The following is an 18,690-nucleotide window of genomic DNA, read 5'->3' as shown; positions in this document are numbered from 1 at the left end:
GGGTGCTCAGAGGCCGTTCCCACTAATGCACAGGGACTCAAGGGGTTTTGTTGGGTCCAGCAAGCAAAGATTATGTCTTTACCATTTGGGAAGGTCTTCATGCCTGTGTGACCCTAGAAAGATGTAGTAATAAGGAGAAAAGGACCACAGGCCCTTCTCCAGCAGCCAAGGGTATATTTATTTACTCACTGTCATGTCACTAACCTGCTTCTTAACCAGCAGACCTGGGTCTTGGTGTCCATGGGCTTCCCTTGGTCCCTCCAACCACGCTTTTGCTTACTCTTCCAACTGAGGGTGGAAACATTCCCATACAAACTTTTTCATTATCATTGTGAACTTAAAATAACTTTAAGGACAATAAATTTGACATTATTTCTTTCTCTTTATTTTTTAAATTTAAATTTTAATTAATTTTATTTATTATATTTTTATTTTTAATGTTGGCACAATTGCAGGTATCCCCCTTTTACCCGCCCTTTACCCACCCGTGCCTCCCCCTCCCTATTTCTTTCTCTTTAAATGATTTGCAAATATTAATCGCTGTACAGAACTGCTTCATGCTCAGATCTCCAACTGCTGGTGGGGCCAGAGCTTGCTTCCACCCACTGCCCATTGGTCTGTGGTTACAGTCACATCAACTATTCCATCACTGCTCTTTTGTTAAAGACCTCTCTTGACTTCCCTCTCCATGAGATGAGATGGAAATGACACTACTTTAAAGCAGAAGCAAGTAAGGATCGAGCTTCCATGTACATGGATGGAGGCCCAGAGCCCAGGTCTGTTCATGGTGAGCCTGCCCCTGGCCACAGCTGATGGTGTCCACCCCAGACTAGGTCTGGGACAGCTGAATTCTCTCCTAAAAATCTGAAAACTGGAAGAGAGAGAATGGTTGGGGGCCCAGTCACCTAAGACCTGGTGCTTTAGAGAACTCCTCAGACTTATGCAACTGAAGTCTGTGAAGCCACCTGAGGTCCTTCCATGGGAAAGAGTTCCACTATGGTGCCCTGGCACATATCCACATAGGCCGCATGGGCAAAGGCTTGACTGACAGTCTGAGTAACCCTCCAGGAACAGGAGAGGATGGGGGCTTGTGAGGTGCTAACTCAAGGCCATGTCCACTCACCTCCTTATCCCATGGGAGACAGTCAGGAGAGACATCACTTCCTAGGCCCTGGTGAAGAATGAGGCTTTCGACTCCATCTCCCTCCAAGTAGAGTTGCAGACTATAAAACAGCCTGGTTGCATCTAGAACTGGCTCCTCAGCGATGGCATATCCCACAACTCATGTTGTAGTCATCAGCTCTTTGATTTCCATATCATTTTTTTGTGTGTGTGCCCAACAAGGGTCATGTGGAGCTGGCACTTTTGGCTAATCTTCCATCTGTTGTCTATGAAAGTAATAAACTGTGCTTGTATCTTACTACCTGAATCTGCCACACCTTGGTCTTCGTTGCTGTGTGCTTGACACCTTTCAGACCTGATTTTTGGTTATGCAGCAATTCCTTCAGTCCCAGGACTGGGCTGAAGAGTGTCACCCCTCTATATCCACTCTCCACCCTTCTTCATCCTGCTCTGTGTCCTGGGAGGCTGGAACACAAAACTCTTTGGCTTCCTGTTGAGGTCAGCTGATGGGAGGGACTGGCAGGAGATCCAAGGGCAGGAGAGGGAGTTTGAGGTATTTATTTTCCTGTTTTCCTGCCTGCTGGGCTATGGGTTGGCAGCTGCCCTCTACTTAAGACTCCTGGCAGGTGGCCCCCTCCTTCTGTTACTCTCCCCTTGTTCCTCAGGCCTGGTGGTGAATAGTGCTGCTGCTAGCCCAGAGTACTACACCATCCCCTGTAAGGTCACTTAACTCTGACCAGCCCCTTCATTAAAAGATCCTGAACTACTCTTTTGTGTGCACCTTTCTTCCTCTGCACTGACCGACACAACAGCATACTTCTGTACCCATTTAATAAATTCTGTTTGGCTAGCCAGTTAGCATTTGCAACCAAAAGATATTTTTCTTTTCTTTTTAATTAAAAATTTTTTTAAATCAAGTACATTATCTTATGTAACCACAAGGCAAATGTGTCAAAATCAGGAAATTAACATTGATAAAACACTGTTATCCAACCCACAGACATTCAGATGTCACCCATTGTCCTATTTGTTCTTCATAGTAAGACTATCTCAGGTCCAGGATGCAATCTAAGATCACCTGTTACATTTCAGTTGTCATATCTCTTTAGCTTTCCTTCATCTGGATCAGTTTTAGTCTTTCTCCTCTCAACTTTGACATTTTGAAGAGATAGGACCAGTTATTTTGTAGAATGTCCCTCGATTTGGGTTTGTCCCACACTTCATTAGATTCAGGTTACACTTAAATGACAGGAATACAGCAGAAGTGATGCTATGTTCTTCTCATTGATCCTACCAGGTGGCAGGAGATTGTCACTTGTTTGCATATTGGCGATGTTAACTTTGATCACCAAGTCCTGGACATGTCCTCCACGTTTCTCTATTGTAAAGTTATTATTGCCCCCTTTGTTTTATTTATTTTTATGTTTGTTTTTTTTTAATATATCTTTACCGATTTCAGAGAGAGGGAAGGAGAGGGAGAGAGAGAGATAGAAACATCAATGATGAGAGAGTCATTGATCGGCCACCTCCTGCACGTCCCCGACTGGGGATTGAGCCTGCAACCCGGGCATGTGCCCTGACCGGGAATCGAACCCCAATCGCCTGGATCCTAGGTCGACGCTCAACCGCTGAGCCATCCCTGGCTGGACACCCCCTTTGTTTTAAATAACTAACCTGTGGGGAGATTATTTGAAGTTATGTAAATATCCTGTTCTTATAGTAATTGATGGCTCTTGCCTGAAACCAATTACTATAATGACTGCCAGACAGTGATTTTTAAACTCAGTCATTCCTTTTGCACTTATTACTTAACATTTTACTGTAAAGGCCTTTCCTTTTCCCTTATTTATTTGCTTCTGTCAATATGGATCCATGGATTCTGATTTTATTTGATGGGTTGTAATCCATTCCTGTCATTACTTATTTTGATGCCGATTGTCCCAGATTTGGCCAGTGGGAGCTCCTTCAAGGTGGCTTCTGCACCTGTCATTCTTTGGGCACATTCTTACTTCTCATACAAGATGGTCCAGGCTCTCTCTCCCAGCCCCAGCCCTGGACTCAGCCATTTTGCTGAGGATCCCTGATTCTTTTCAGTGGGGAGTGATATTAGAACCCAAGATCTGGAAGTTAGGTGTGCTCATTGCCACAGAGGTGTCATTGCTTATGTCCTTCCAGTGGACAGAATGGAAAAAATAGCCATTTCATATCATTCTTGCCTTTCACCATTTTATATTTGTAGCTCCTTTCTCACCGTGAGAAGCCTGTCTCCCAATAACATGCATATATTTACTACTTTGCTCAATTCTACACTACACACAAACTTGTTTCAGAATTACTACCTATCATTTTACTTTTTACCCAATCTCAGAGGTTTCCCTGCCTTTTTTTTTTTTTTTTTAAATATGTCTTTATTGATTTCAGAGAGGAAGGGAGAAAAGAGAGATAGAAACATCAACGATGAGAGAGTCATTGATTGGCTGCCCCCCACTGGGGATGGAGCCCGCAACCCGGGCATGTGCCCTGACCAGGAATCGAACCTCCATCTTCTGGATCCTAGGCCAATGCTCAGCTGCTGAGCCACGCCCTGCCGGGCGGTTTCCCCGCTTTGATTTCTCCTGCCTCCCTAATCTATCACCAATGGATTTCATGTAACCCACTTATGTCTCCTCTTTTGATTGTAATGCATAAAATAAGGTGAAAACTGCCATTCTCCAGAGCATTTTCTCAATCCCTGAAGACTTTGCTTCCAGGCAATTATCAGTTTGGCTCAAATAAACTCACAAAAATTCTCTACAGGTTTGAATGATCTTACATTGATAGCATATAATGTTAATATATAAAGGGCACTAAGAGAAAGAAGGCATAAGAGTGAGCGAAAGACATTAACACGTTATAACAGAAGAAACACAAATTACCAGTAAACATGAAGATATTCAACCTCAATAACACATTAAATTAAAACAACAGTAAAACCCTACTGTTTGCTTATCAGATCAGCAAAAATGGAAAGAAAAAAGTTAAGATGTAACAAGAAGTGGAGCAGTGCGCTCCCACAGCCTGCTTCCCGAATCTAACACGTGTAAACCGACATCCGCCTTGGGAGACCCGGTTGGCACTGGGGCTTCCGGGTCCGCACTTCTGTGCCCTTTAACTCCGGAAGTCTGGGCTGGCGGCGGCGCAAAGCCCGGTGAACGTCGCGACAGAGCCGTAAAGGCGCGCGGGAGTGGTGCATGGCGCTGTACGCGGCGGCAGCGGCCGTGCTGGCTGGCGTTGAGAGCCGCCAGGGCTCGATCAAGGGGCTGGTGTACGCTAGCAGTTTCCAGGTAGCGGGGTTTGGGTTCCCGCCGGCTGGGGAAGGGGCCTAGCCTGGGCCCCGCCTCAGCTTGTGTCTCTTTGGCCTCGCGCAGAACGTGAAGCAGCTGTACGCGCTGGTGTGCGAGACGCAACGCTACTCGGCCGTGCTGGACGCCGTCATCTCCAGCGCCGGCCTCCTCCGCGCGGAGAAGAAGCTGCGACCTCACCTGGCTAAGGTGACCGGCGGGGTGGGTTGGGCCGGCCAGTGAGTCCTCCTAACCTGGTCCCGGCGCTGTACCGCCCACGTTGTGACTCGATTAAGTCGTTCCTCTGAAATGAGGATGCGCAGCCCCCCTCTGAGTTACGAATTGAGGTGGGATGAAAATGCTTTAATTTCGAGCTTTGTGTGAAAGATTAAATAACGAAAGTACAAAGTAGGAATGGTAGGGACCCTTTAGGTAAAACAAAAGGGTGATGTTGCTGAGAAGGAGGATTCAGCCATTTAGAAAGGGTTCGGGGCTGGAGAAGCAAAATATCAGGTTCGAATCCTATATCTGCCATTAATTTTGTGTCACCTTGGACAAGGTACCTCACTTTTACCTGTTACTGTGTGGACAGGTGGTTTGTTCAGCCTTTCCAGTTACAACACTATGGAGTTGGAAGGCATTAATGCCTAGGTTTTTTTGTCTCTTGGTCTCTCCATCTCCAGGTGTTAGTGTATGAGTTGTTGCTGGGAAGAGGCTTTAGAGGGGGAGGAGGCAAATGGAAACCTCTGCTGAACCGGCACCAGGCAAGGCTGAAGGCTGAGTTAGCCCGGCTGAAGGTTCATCGAGGTGTGAGCAGGAATGAAGACTTGTTGGAAGTGGGATGTGTGCCTGGCCCAGGTGAGCTGAGTTGTGGGAGAGGAGGTTAGCCATCAGGCCCTTAAAGGAGGGCTGTGTTCCTGCCCACTGACTGCTGATTGCTTCCTAGCCTCCCAGGTGCCTCGATTTGTGCGGGTGAACACTCTCAAGACCTGCTCTGATGATGCAATCGATTATTTCAAGAGACAAGGTTTCTCCTACCAGGGTCGGGCTTCCAGGTGAGCATACAACCCGGACCGGCTGCCCTAATCTAGGGAGGTGCCTGGGGGCACTGGGGATGTGAATGGGAAGGGAGAGGCAAAGTGGTTGTGACAGTATTCGGGGTTTCTTTCTATTTTTACAGCAGTTTCTCCATCCCCTTCCAAGGCCTGTCTTCCTCTATCCTTAAATATTGATTGTTTTAGCAGTCCCATTGACATTCTTCTAATATATCTATCCCTCAGTTTCTTCTCTAGCTCTAACTCCTATTTCTCACCTGATGATTCTTGTTTCCCAGTCTAGACTTCTCTCTTGTATTCATACCCTCAAGTTCATGTCAGTGCTTCACAGACACCACAATCGCAGCATGTGTCAAACTAAATTCATCCATCCTCTGAACTTTGCACCTTTTTTTGTTGTTGTTCAGTCATGTTTATTCAAAATTCAAGATTTAAAAGTAATTCTTCCAAAAAATATGCTTAAACAGGTTATTGGATTATTTTGCAGTATTCCTTTTTCAAATTGAGGTATAATTGACATAACGTTATGTTAGTTTCAGGGGTACAGTGAAATGATTAGATATTTGTATATATGGCAAAATACTACAATATGTGTAGTTAACATACACCACTATATGGCTACAAACAATTTTTTTCTTGTAAAGAGAACTTTTAAGATTTATTCTCTTAGCAACTTTTGAATATGCAATACAGTATTATTAACTGTAGTCACCATGCTGTACATTACATTTTTAAACAAAATATGTCTTTATTGATTTTTAGAGAGAGGGAGAGGGAGAGGGAGATAGAAGCATCAATGATGAGAGAGTCATTGATTGTCTGCCTCCTGCACACCCCATACTGCGGATCAATCCCGCAGCCCGGGCATGTGCCCTGACCAGGACTCAAACCACAATCTCTTGGATCATAGGTTGATGCTCAAGCTCTGAGCCATGCCAGCCGGGCTGGACATTACATTCTCATGACTTATTTAATAATTGGAAGTTTGTACCTTTTGACTCCCTTCACCCATTTTGCTCCCCCCCCAGATGTGTTCTTTGTATCTGTGAGCTTTGTATCTATCATCTCAGATGATAAGATATTTGTCTTTTTCTCTCTGACTTTGCCCTTAAGGTCCACCCATCTTGTCAAAAAATGGCAAAATTTCAACTTACACTAAAAAAAAAAAAGAGAAAAAGAAAATGGCAAGATTTCTTTTTTTTCTTCATCCTCACCCGAGGATATTTTTTTCATTGATTTTCAGAGACAGTGGAAGGGGGCAGGGGTAGGGGGGAGGAGAAATATCCATGTGAGAGAGACGCATCAATTGGTTACCTCCCGAATGAGCCCTGATGGGCAGGGATAGAACCTTTTGGTCTTGGGGCCAATGCTCTAACCACTGAGCAAAACCGGCCAGGGCAGATTTCATTATTCTTTATGACTGAATAATATTTCATTGTGTGTCACATTTTTTTTTTTTTAATTCACCCACCGATGGGCACATGGTTGTTTCCATGTCTTGGCCATTGTATATAATTCTGCATTGAACATGGGGGTGCAGATATCTTTTCAAATTAGTGCTTTCCTTTAGGTAAATACTCAAAAGTGAAATTGCTGGATCATATGGTAGTTTTGTTTTTAAATTTTTGAGGAAATTCTGTACTGTTTCCCATTTGGAATTTACTTTCCCACCAATGGTGCACAAGGGTTCTTTCCCCCACATCCTTGCCAATACTTGTTATTTCTTGTGTTTTTGATAATACCCATTCTAGCAGGTGTGAGTTGATATTTCATTGTGGTTTTGATTTTCGTTTCCTGATGATTAATGTTGGGGCTATTTTCATGTACCTGTTGGCCATCTGTGTCTTCTTTGGAATAATGTCTATTCTGTGCCCACTTTTTAATTGGATTATTTGCTGCTGTTTGCTACTGAGTTTTATGAATTCTTTATATATTTTGGATATTAACCCCTTATATATGATTTGCACATATTTTCTATCATTCATTAGGCTACATCTTCATTTTGTTGATGGTTTCCTTTGCTGTGCAGAAGCTTTTTAGTTTGATATGGGCCTACTTGTTTATTTTTCCTTTTGGTGACAAATCCAAAAAGTCATTACCAAGACTGATGTCAAGGAGCTTACTGCCTCTGTTTTATTCTAGGAGTCTTATGGTTTCTGGTCTTACATTCAAGTCTTTAACCCATTTTGAGTTGATTGTTGTATATGGTATAAGGGAGTGGTCCTGTTTCATTCTTTTGCCTGTGGCTGTCCAGTTTTCCCAACACCATTTATTGAAAAGATTGTCCTTTCCCCATTGTATATTCTTGGCTCCTTTGTCATAAATTGATCATATATGTGTGGGTTTATTTCTGGGCTCTCTGTACTGTTTCATTGATCTATGTGTCAGTTTTTATTGCAATACCATACTGTTTTACTATAGCCCTGTAATACGTGAAATCAGGGAGCATGATGCCTCCAGCTTTGTTCTTTCTGAAGGTTGCTTTGGCTATTTGGGTCTTTTGGGGTTCCATACAAACTTTAGGATTATTTGTTCTATTTCTGTGAAAAATGCCACTAGAATTTTGATGGGGATTCCATCGAATGTGTTGATTGCTTTGGGTAATATGGACATTGTAACAATATTCTTCCAACCCATGAGCATGGAATATCTTTCCATTTATTTGTGTCTTCAATTTCTTTCATTAATATCTTAAATAGTTTTCAGTCTACAGGTCTTTTACTTCCTTGGTTAAATTTATTCTGAGGTATTTTATTCTTTTTGATGCAATTGTAAATGGGATTGTTTTAAAACTTCTGATGATTAGTGTATTGAAAAGCACATATTTTTGTGTGTGGATTTTTTTTTATCCTGCAACTTTACTGATTTTGTTTACTAATTCTAAAAGTTTTTTGGTGGAGTCTTGAGTTTTCTATATATATGTCATTTGCAAATAATGACAGTTTTACTTTTTCTTTTCCAATTTAGATGCCTTTATTTCTTTTCTTGCCTAATTGCTGTGGCTAGGACTTCAGTACTGTGTTGAATAAAAGTGGCCTTGTCTTGTTCCTGATCTTAGAGGAAAAGCTTTCAGCTTTTCACCATTGAATTTGATATTAGCTCTGGGTTTGTCCTATATGGCCTTTATTATGTTGAGGTAAGTTTCTTCTATACCAACTTTGTTTAGAGTTTTTGTCATAAATGGGTGTTTGTCAAATGCTTCTGCTGCACCTATTGAGTTATTTTTATCCTTTATTTTGTTAATGTGATGTATCACATTGATTAATTTGAACTATCCTTGCATTCCTGAACTTTGCAACTTCTGCATTCCCTATTTTAACCTAACAGATATAATTATGCATCTGTTTGGTCAAACCAGAAACAATCATCCTAGATGCTTGCCTCCTTTCCCTCCAGTCATTCACTACTTTGCCTTCAGCATCTTTCTCAAATCTCTTCCTTCCTTTTTGTCCTGGACATTACCTAGGTTTGGCACTCATCGTAATTTGGTTGGCTGCAGAAAGATCTGAAACCATTCCAAAGCGTTACTCCCCTGTTGGAAACCCTCTCTTGGTTCTCCATTGTGCTATGCCCCCTGCTTCCTCTCCAGGCCCATCTGCCGTGGCACTCTGTACACCTGTTCTTCTCACAGCAGTTGTTGCTCTCGGCTCTGATGCTTTCCCACCTCTCCCCTGGACTCATTCCTTCCTCCTCTTCTGTCCTTTGACAGCTCTGGGAAGCTGTCCTTGCCCCTCCCCCCACATGTTTTGGGTGTTCCTCCTCCTGCCTGGAGCTTGTTGCTTAGAGACCAGGGAAGTAGAGAAGAGAATGGCTGTGTACGGGTTTGAATTCCAGCTCTGCTGCTTGATGGCTTTATGAACTGAGACACTGTTCTCTAGGCCTGTTTCTATGTGGGTCAGGTAGAGTAGACAATGCTCCTTTACAGAGTTTAGTGAATGTAGTTTTCATCTCAGCTCCTCACATTACTCACCCACTCATTAGGAGTCAGCTCAATTCTTTTCTCCCTTCCACCCGCCCTTCACCATCCAATTCCCCCCAAAGTAGCCTCTCCTTGAGGTCTAACATTTATTGAGTGCCTAATTTGTGCCATGTGTTTTCCTAAGTATTTTGCATGTATTGACTCATTTAATCCTCACAGCTACCATTTTCCAGAAGTGCAGAGAGGCTGAGATAAAGCACTTGTTCATGTTCCCTCCCACCACTGGCAAAGAGCTGAGGTGGATCCTGAAACAAGTGTCTGGTCTGAGAACCCAGACTGTCTTAGCACCCTGTTTATTTCTTCGTAGCAGTCTTGAACATTTATTGCAGGAATGGTTAACATGTGAGGTAATGTGTAAAATGCCCAGCCTGGTGCCTGGCATGGAACAATTCAGAAAATGTTGATTGAATGGTTCTTGTTCCCTGACAGCATCGAGGACCTAAGGGCCCTCAAAGGGAAGTGTTTTCTTCTGGATCCCTTGTTGCCAGAATTGCTTGTGTTTCCTGCCCAAACGGATCTGCATGAACATCCGCTTTATCATGCTGGTCACCTCATCTTACAAGACAAGGTAGGGAAGGTGGGTGGAAAAGGGAAGAATGTGTGGGAGTGACCAGCTTGGAGTCTCTGTTCACCCAGCCACTATGCTCTTCCCTGCCAGGCTAGCTGTCTCCCAGCCATGCTGCTGGCTCCGCCCCCGGGTTCCCATGTCATTGATGCGTGTGCTGCCCCAGGCAATAAGACCAGTCACTTGGCTGCTCTTCTGAAGAACCAAGGGTGAGTGCCGTGGTCAGACAGAAGGGAATGGAGTCTGATCCTGTAGCTGGTGAGAAGAAATAAGGAACTTGTTTTTCCAATAGGTCTGAAGGCTGAAAGATTTTCCTTTAAATATTTCCTTCTGGACCTAGGGCAGTTCCTGGTATAGCCCCAAGATAAACTTCCCAGGGGGTTGCAGGTGTGAGATGTGAATTCCTTAGTCCTTGCACGCCATTTAAATGTTAACTTCTATGTGTCCTGACTTACTGTGCATGTTTGTATGAGAGTTGTGGTCTGTTAGATGCTGTATAAACTGTTAACCTCAACTTTGCCTTTTTCTGTAGGAAGATCTTTGCCTTTGACCTGGATGCCAAGCGGTTGGCGTCTATGGCTACTCTGCTGGCCCGGGCTGGAGTCTCTTGCTGCCAGCTAGCCGAAGAGGACTTCCTGGCAGTTTCACCCTCAGACCAGCGTTATCGTCAGGTCCAGTACATTTTGCTGGATCCTTCTTGTAGTGGCTCTGGTGAGACGGGGAGAAATCATGGCCTAGGGACCCACGTTCAGAGCAGCCTTAGAGCAGAAAGGGTAGCAGCTCATTTGGGTCTTGGGTTTATAGTTTAGTTGTGATCCAAATTGTGTTGTGACCGTGGGCAAATGTTCTCATTTATAAAGTGGGAATTTCAGTATGAAATAAGCAGTCTGTAATTAATGCACTCTTTCCCCTAGGTATGCTGACCAGACAGCTGGAGGAGCCTGGGGCAGGTATACCTAGCAAGGAACGCCTGCGTGCCCTGGCAGGGTTCCAGCAGCGAGCTCTGTGCCATGCACTCACTTTCCCGTCCCTGCAGCGCCTGGTCTACTCCACGTGTTCCCTTTGTCAAGAGGAGAATGAAGATGTTGTACAGGAGGCCCTGCGGCAAAGTTCAGGAACCTTCAGGTAGTGGGTTTCCAGCAGGGTTTTGGGGAGGGAGAATGCTCTTTTACCTAGAAGTTTGTGCTATTTCTTCTCCACAGGCTAGCTCCTGTCCTACCCTCCTGGCCCCACCGAGGCCTTAACACTTTTCTAGGGGCGGAACACTGCCTCCGGGCCTCCCCTGAGACCACGCTCACTGGTGGCTTCTTCATTGCTGTACTTGAACGGGTAGAGGTGCAAAGGTGAGAGCATGAGGCCTACTGGGAAGATGCTGGAAGACTGGGACACATCTAACTTATACTTTTCTTCTAGCTCAGTCTCACAGGCCGAAGTATCAGCACCAGAACTGAGGCCCAGCCCAGGTCCAAAGAGAAAGAAGAGGCGGCGAAAAGCAGCAGCTGCTCCTAGCCCGCTACCTTGCACACAGCAGGTGCTCAAAGCTTTTGACTTCTTGGGAGGAAAGGAAGACACTAGTTCTCCCTTCATCTTAGCCCCAGGCAGCAGTTTAGTTTTTGAAAGGTTCTGTTCTTTTCGTTGCTATAGGAAGGAAACTGATAACCGCGTCTCCAGCTGGGAAGATGGAGTGGATTTCCTCATCCTTTTCGAGCCATGTTCTTGCTGGTGAGAGAAGTGCGACCCACAAAAATAAAAGGCAAGACATGGTCTACGATAGATCACAGTTTTTTTTTATTCTTAATGACATAAGCAAGGAGAAAAATCTCACATTCATACTAAAAATTCCAACTAGACTCACAGGAATTAAGTCTTTATTGGTAATGGAAAGTCCCAGCCTCCCGTTCCTGTCCAGTGCACGTACATGTACACATACACACTCACACACTCACACTCAGGCCGTGCCAGGACACCCTCTTCAGGGGGTTCCTGGACCAACTGTCCTGCCTGTGGAACTGAGGTAAACTAGCTTAGAGTACTAAAACTAAGAGGGTCTACCTTACGTAAGGTATAGGTAGAAGCTTGATTTCTAGGCCCGTGCCCCACTCCACCCCTCCAATTCTAGTAGGTATTTGGGACTTGAGGTTCAGGCTCCCTCCTCAGCTCCACAGACAGTTAAGTATTAACAGAGCTCTTCTTGGGGGCGGGGAGGAGCAGTCAGTCCCCTGCCACAAAACATTCAACCTCAGTCACAAAAGGGTGAGGAGAGACTAGTTACACCTACATCACATTATTTATAAAATAAGAATTACAGTTTACATAATGTGTCCAGAAGGAGCTCTAGTCCCTCAGGAAAGCTGCCTGGACAGCACTGGAACCTCTTCTTCACACAGGCATAACTTAACTATACAGCTAATTCCTAATCAACAGCATTTATACTTAACCACCTCAGTGAACCAAGCTTGAAGGAATTTAAAAGGCAATTTAGCTTAAATACAAAAATAAATTTTTATTTTGTTAAAAAATGTTTAAATATTTTTTTCTTTTAATTTAGACACACACATTCATACTTCTCCCAAAGAGGATGGGCATGGCAGCAAGGCTGTTAGGCCTGGGGTATGTGGTTTTGAAACAAAGGAAGAAAAGAAGGGTTGGAGGCCCTGCTGGGAGGGGTGGGGGGGATGACAACTAAGAATTTGAAAGTGTGGTTCATTAATTTAGGTTTTCTAACATATACTAGGGGTGATTTAGCCTCCTGTGAGGTCAGATAAGTAGGAGAGAAACAGCAGAGGGAAGAGGTCTTTGCTTCCCCATGGCCCTATCCTCCTGGGCTGCCAGCCCTTAAAGTCAAAACACCATTTGAAAATCCAAGAGTTGGCACTTGTAGCCATAAAGTGGTGCTACTTTCCACATTCAATTAGCTAAGTCCCAGAACCTTGAAACAGTTAAGTCCGGCACTACCAACATGCCGCCACTCATACAATTCAATTCTTCCTCCAAACTCGATTCAAAGAGAAATAGACATGAGCATCAGACAAAGTAACACAGGACAAGGCTTTAAACATACAATCCCGGAGAGGCAGACATGCCCAATGAGGCCAGCGGGGATGGTGGGCAAGGAGGCAGCTGAAAGCAGCGGTGAGCATCCTGTCTGCTCCAAGAGCTTCCCTCCCTGGAGTGAGGGATCACTCCTGGATCTGCCAGGCTAACAGTCTTGAGCCACCAAGCTTTTAGGGGCCAAACTGGCAGAAAGGGTTGGGGACAAAACACTGACTCAGACTTGGCAAGAGGAAGTGAAACAACAGGAGCAGCATCCACTGGGGTCTTCAAGGCAAAGCTTGATTCAGATCATTTAAAGAGCAATAGATCCTGCAAGGAACCAGTTGAGGGACAAAGCAGCAAGAAATGAGGAAACAGTCCCCTAAAGGGACCAGAGAACCACTTTTTATAGCCAAGCCAAGCAAGGTAAAGCTTTAGGGATAATCCATTTCCCCCAATCCCATCAAATGCATACCAGAGAGAGAGAGGTGGGCAGGGCTCTATTTGCTACCCTCCAGCAAAGACGGCTCTCGGGGAAAGGCGGGAAGGAAGGCCGCCTGACTAAGCTTATACACAAAACAAGTCAGGGAAGTGGACAATATGTACAGATGTTTCTTTAGTTCTCTCCAGCCTCACCAGTGGAACTGTTCAAGTAAAGGTATCAGGCTTCTGCCCTGCCACATCCTGCCTCCCCCTCCACCAAGAGGTCTGAGGCTTCTGCTTCCTCGAAGGGAAATGGCCCCAGGGCTGCTACCACCTCCCTGGTGGCTGAAGCCAGAGGTCTGGTGTAGGTTTGCTTTATGGAACTAGATGGGTTAGAGGCTCTTCCTAGCAGGTACCAAGGTCCAGATTTGGGCAAGGGGTTGGGGGAATGGAGGCAAGGGACAAAGGCTATTTCTTGCGGGTGTGTTGCCTTCGGGCCTGCAGTCGCTGTCGAGCCCCTGGGGTCTTGGATCCTGCACCAATGGAAAATGAAGGGGCCGCCGATCCTGGAAAGATTCAACAAAATCTCATCAGGGCAGCTGCTCCCTGAAAACACTTCTTTGGGTGCTCTAATCCCTGGAAGGTCAGGCCAATAGGACTGTGGGTGCTTGAATAGGGCTTCCTAAGCTGTATCAATTGCTTTGGGGGATGGACCTAACTGAAAACGCAAAACCCCAGAATCATAGGTAGTTTGGGAGAGGCCCAGGAAGACATTTTTACCCAATTTTCTAGTGATCCAGGAAATCTGGCCCAATAAGGCTTTGCTCTCTGCTGCCAACTCCAAACCTGGGTTGTGCTGGACTCTCAGCCTGCCCACATCTTTCTCATGCTTATGAGCCTGATCTTCCGGAAAAGGCCTCAGCCAGAAACCTGCCAGCCCACCCCACCCTATTCCCTCTTCAGAGAGGAATAAGCAAGCCACGCTGGCAACAAAGAGACTTGCCAAGCTTACCAAAGGGTCCGACTCCAACAAAGCCTTGGGTGGGTGTTGAGGATGCCCCAAAGGAGAGGCTGCTGCCTGATGTGCCCACTCCAGGGGTAGGGGTGTTCTGACCAAAGGTGGGTGTGGAGGTGCCTAGAATGGAGAGAGAGCAGAGAACTGTAGAGACTAGGCCAGTGAGCAGAAGGCATCAAAGCAGATGGTAATGAAACTTGCAGGGAGATCTGCTCTTTGTATGGGCCTTCTCCACAGGACACCTTAATCCTGAATCACTGTTCTGGTTCATCCACCAAAAGGAATTGCACGGCGTAAGTACATCTTAACACTTGGTGCTCCAGGTAAACTTACCTCTCTCCCAATCTGCTAACTACTGAGGGGCAGCAGACAAAAAGACCCTCAGTGTTGCCTTCTGGACACTCAGTAGAACCTCTGCACTCACCAAAACATAGCAGAAGGGGACACTCAGTGGATCCCCAACTTCTAGCTTGACCAGGTTAACTCCCTTCGACCAGGACTAATCATGTTATGCCTTTTATCCCTATTTATCTGTCCCATCCCCTCCAGAAATCTGAGCCTTCAACCAAACCCACCACCACTCCGATCCACCGGGTAGGTCCCCTAATCTGCCCATGGGCCTCCAATGGAACTCAGTCATCAGCAAACTCTTTTGCCCTCACCTAATGCCCAGTAGTGACGCTGCTTTCTCTAGCCCCACTGAGGGAAGGCTGCATTCTCTCTCATATGCGCTTGTCTCAGCCTGATGTCGTACAGGTACCTTTCTTGCTCCCTGAGGCCCAGACCATTCCACCCCAATCTATTCCTCTACCCAACCTCCACCATTCCTATGGTCATACCTTGTTACCACCAGGAACTGCTCTAGCTCTCAAATCTTAACTGCAACTACTGCACTCTTTCTTCCCGCTATTTCTAGTAGTCCTGCATTTCTTTAATCTCACCAAGACCTCCAAGTCCACTGCCCCTCCTGCTATACTTGCCTGAGTTTAAACAGGCTGGGTTTTACCAGCTATCCTCTTATTTTAGGTCTACACCTTGACGACTGAATGTTGCTGGGGAAAAACAACAGTGCTAACTGGTCTCACTTTAAAATTCATAACCACAATTTTCCAGCCCTTAAATTGCCTGGCAGTTCTATTACACTTTCTCATTACCTTCGTTTCCACTCTCCAAAATGACTATTTTGAGACCTTTCTCTATATACATTTCACCTTAATCCACCCCCCAAGGTTTCTTATTTAATGAAGAAAACAGAAGCTATCAGGATCAAAACTTCTAATTCACCTTTTACATGGCAAGTAAGATCATTTCTCTGCTTGAAATTCTAGTGATTTCCCTTAGTACTTAAAATCCACACACTTAACCCTGGCCATGGATGATCTTCAACTCTGCCTGCCTCAAACCCTTTTTATACCATTTACATTTTTAAACTTCTAGCCACACCTTGCTTTTTTCTGTTCATACCAGGCTTGTTTCTGCCTCTGGGCCTTTGTGCTATCTCCTGTACCTGCAAAGCTCGCTCTCTCACACACACCTACCCACCCTTACTCGCAACCCCTTTCTGTCAAATAGCCTTGGCTTAAATTCATTTCCTCAGAAAGGCCTTCCTTTATTACCTAACTAGCTCCTCTACAGTCAGTAATTACATATTTTATCAAGACATTTATAGTCATATGACCTATTTATATATTTAATGCTTGTCTCCTCACAACCATAATGTAAAGTTCCTTAAGAGCAAACTATGCCAGCACTTAAAACAGAGCCTGGCACAGGAGACCAAATCAATTCCTAATCTTACCTCCAAACACAGGCTTACTCTCAGGCGTGCTGGCCACATTGAAGGCAAAGGGTGTGCTCTGGCTGGATGCGCCCAACGTGTTTTGACTCAAGCCTCCCCCAAAGGGGGCTGTGCTGCCGGTGGTCCCACTCTGTCCTCCTCCAAAGTTGAATGCTCCAGAGGTAGAGCTGGTGCCTGGGGTAGCCACATTGATCCCAAACCCCCCACTGCCAGCTGGGGCTGCTGAGCCCCCAAACGTGAAGGGTGATGGCGCTGTGCTGCCAAACACTGAGCTACTGGTCCCGCTGCTGGTGGTCTGGGTTGTAGCTCCAAAACCAGAAGTGGTGGCTGCACCAAAGGAGAAAACAGCTGTGGTGCTGCCAAAGGCTGGCTGGGTGCTGGCAGGGGTGCCGAAGGCAGAGGCTGTGGGTTTCAAACCACCAAAAGCTGACTGCGCAGTGTTGCCAAAGGCTGGCTGGCTTGGGGTTGGTGCTGGAGTTGCAGTTGGGGCTGGGGCTGCAGAGTTTCCAAAAGTAAAAGAGTTGCCAAAGCTGGGGGCAAGGGTTGGCTTTGTAGCCCCCTGTTGCTGCCCATCAGTGGCCCCAAAAGGCTGGGGGTTGGCTCCTGGATATGATGGGAGAGGGGCCTTGGTGCTTGAGCCAAAGGGAATGTTGAATGTTGGGGTGGTAGTGCTACTGAATGTCAGGGTAGGCTGGCTGGTGGTGACCGGGGCCGAGGTTGTAAGGGTGCTGCCAAAACCACTAAAGCCAGCGGTGCTGTTGCTGGTGGCTGCCTGCACGGCACTGGGTAGGGACTGGCCAAAGGTGGTGGTGGTGGTCGTTGTCGTCGTTGTTGAAGTAGGCATGGCAGGAAGCTTGCCAAACTGGAATATGGGGCCTATGGCTGGAGTAAAGCTGGCACCAGAGGCAGGGGGATTCCCAAAGAGGAAAGGCTGGGAGGTGGAAGTGGTGGTGCTAGTCATGCTGTTCATGGTGCTGGTCACATTGCTCACACCAAAGCCAAAGGCAGGCTTTGAAGCCGAGTCTGCAGAAGTGCTGGCTGTGGTCACGGAAGCCACTGTTGAGGTGGCACTGGCCTGGCCAGTGAAAAGAGGGGTGCCTGTGGTTGTGGCTGGAGTAGTTGTTTGATTGAAGGAGAAGGGAGTTGACAAGGGCACAGATGTAGGTAGCCCTATGTTGTCAAAAATAGGCTTGAAAGTGAGGGGTGAGGTGCTGGTAGTTGTGGGGAGGGCAGAGCTAAAAGATGCTGGGGTTGTGACCTTGGAAGGGCTACATGGCAAGGGGCTCTCATTCTCGCTTTTGGGTGGGACCACAAAAATGGGCTTGAACTTGGGAGATGTTGAAGACATAGCAGGCGCTACAGAGACAGAAGGGTTAGCCGGTGGAGTGCTCAGCATTCCAAACAGAAGACTTGGCTTGGGGGTGGGGGATGGGGCAGACAGGGCTTGGGTTGTGGCAGATGTCTCAGCCTGAGGGGACAGAGGTGACTTGGTGGTGTCAGTGACTACTGTCGTGGAAGAAGTAGGGGTCAACCCCAAGAAAGTAGCTGTGGATTTGGAGTCTGAGGAGGTGCCTGGAAGGGGCTCTGACTGTGAAGAGCCAAGAGGGCTCAGAAGGCCGGGTGTCTTCAGAGGCGAATGGGCCACAGTGGTTGCCACTCCAGCTGAATCATCTGGGAAGAGTAGAGAAAGCGAATTCTGAATACCTCACACATGACGACATTCAATGCTTTTGTATCCTCCCTGTGCCTACCACAGTGCTGGGGATTTAAGTCAATAAATATGACTAAATCTATGCCACTGGTCCTTAAAGTACTCATTCCTTAAAAATCAAGGAACTGTTCCTTATTTCCACTCTTCATAGATCATAAGGAAAACAGTAGGGGATAAAACTTTGCCTAATTGGGGTTAAATGTGTGGAAACTTAAGAAAATCCAATCAACTGAAGTCAAGTCCAGCTAATAACCTAGATAAACCTCACTCATCTAACAAAGATTTACTATATTTGCCTACCATGTGCTAAGTGCATATAACCATGAATGAGATAAGTCTCTGCCCCTGAGCCCTGGGACAGGCTGATATATAACACATACTACTACTACATGATAAAGTACAGTAACAGAAGTGTGTGTATATGCAGTACTATGAAGGCAGGGGGCTGGACCAATCAACAGCCCTTTGGAAACCTAGAGGGAAAAATAATATTATCTTATGCCTGTGGTCTAATAAGCATGTGACATCTCAACCCTGTAATCACATTTATACTTCAGTGATACCTCATGAATTAAGCATTATTCTCATTTTACACATGATGGCAAGGCTCAGAGCAGCTAAGGAACTAGGTTTCAAATCAAGAGCCATCTGACGACCAAAACTAAGCTT

General features: G+C 45.9%; 2 protein-coding genes across 4 annotated transcripts in view; one reads left to right on the top strand and one right to left on the bottom strand.

Annotated features, from left to right (window-relative positions):
- The first annotated feature begins 4,350 nt into the window (after positions 1 to 4,350).
- NSUN5 (NOP2/Sun RNA methyltransferase 5) lies at positions 4,351 to 12,695 on the top strand. Of its 3 annotated transcripts, XM_016199017.2 has the most exons (11): positions 4,351 to 4,445; positions 4,530 to 4,652; positions 5,126 to 5,300; positions 5,389 to 5,497; positions 9,906 to 10,044; positions 10,135 to 10,250; positions 10,574 to 10,752; positions 10,956 to 11,166; positions 11,244 to 11,384; positions 11,455 to 11,572; positions 11,686 to 12,695. In XM_016199017.2, the coding sequence occupies exons 1-11, from the start codon at positions 4,353 to 4,355 to the stop codon at positions 11,695 to 11,697; spliced, it is 1,416 nt and encodes a 471-aa protein (XP_016054503.2). In that variant the 5' UTR covers positions 4,351 to 4,352; the 3' UTR covers positions 11,698 to 12,695. The 3 variants fall into 3 exon arrangements, with proteins under 3 accessions (XP_016054503.2, XP_087671719.1, XP_087671720.1); XM_087815593.1 differs by lacking the exon at positions 11,686 to 12,695 and having other exon boundaries at positions 11,244 to 11,518; XM_087815594.1 differs by lacking the exons at positions 4,351 to 4,445; positions 4,530 to 4,652 and having other exon boundaries at positions 5,179 to 5,300; positions 5,397 to 5,497; positions 11,686 to 12,692.
- Positions 11,808 to 18,690, bottom strand: part of POM121C (POM121 transmembrane nucleoporin C) — a 29,319-nt gene continuing 22,436 nt past the window's right edge. The window contains exons 11-13 of the mRNA XM_016199015.2: positions 16,311 to 17,981; positions 14,510 to 14,632; positions 11,808 to 14,063 (exon numbers count right to left, since the gene is read on the bottom strand). Of these exons, the coding sequence (XP_016054501.2) occupies positions 13,966 to 14,063; positions 14,510 to 14,632; positions 16,311 to 17,981 (1,892 nt within the window). The 3' untranslated portion in view covers positions 11,808 to 13,965. The remainder of the gene's footprint in view (positions 14,064 to 14,509; positions 14,633 to 16,310; positions 17,982 to 18,690) is intronic.

This window comes from Miniopterus natalensis, chromosome 3 (assembly GCF_054644295.1).
Source record: "Miniopterus natalensis isolate mMinNat1 chromosome 3, mMinNat1.hap1, whole genome shotgun sequence".
Classification (NCBI taxonomy): domain Eukaryota; kingdom Metazoa; phylum Chordata; class Mammalia; order Chiroptera; family Miniopteridae; genus Miniopterus; species Miniopterus natalensis.
The sequence above is the reverse complement of the archived record's forward strand: the minus strand, read 5'-3'. Positions and strand labels throughout refer to the sequence as shown.

Excerpts from the sequence above, each read along its gene's own strand:
- NSUN5 (XM_016199017.2), top strand. The coding sequence starts at position 4,353 with ATGGCGCTGTACGCGGCGGCAGCGGCCGTGCTGGCTGGCGTTGAGAGC. Across the intron at positions 4,653-5,125 it reads TGCGACCTCACCTGGCTAAG|GTGTTAGTGTATGAGTTGTT; the intron begins GTGACCGGCGGG and ends CTCCATCTCCAG. Across the intron at positions 5,498-9,905 it reads TACCAGGGTCGGGCTTCCAG|CATCGAGGACCTAAGGGCCC; the intron begins GTGAGCATACAA and ends GTTCCCTGACAG.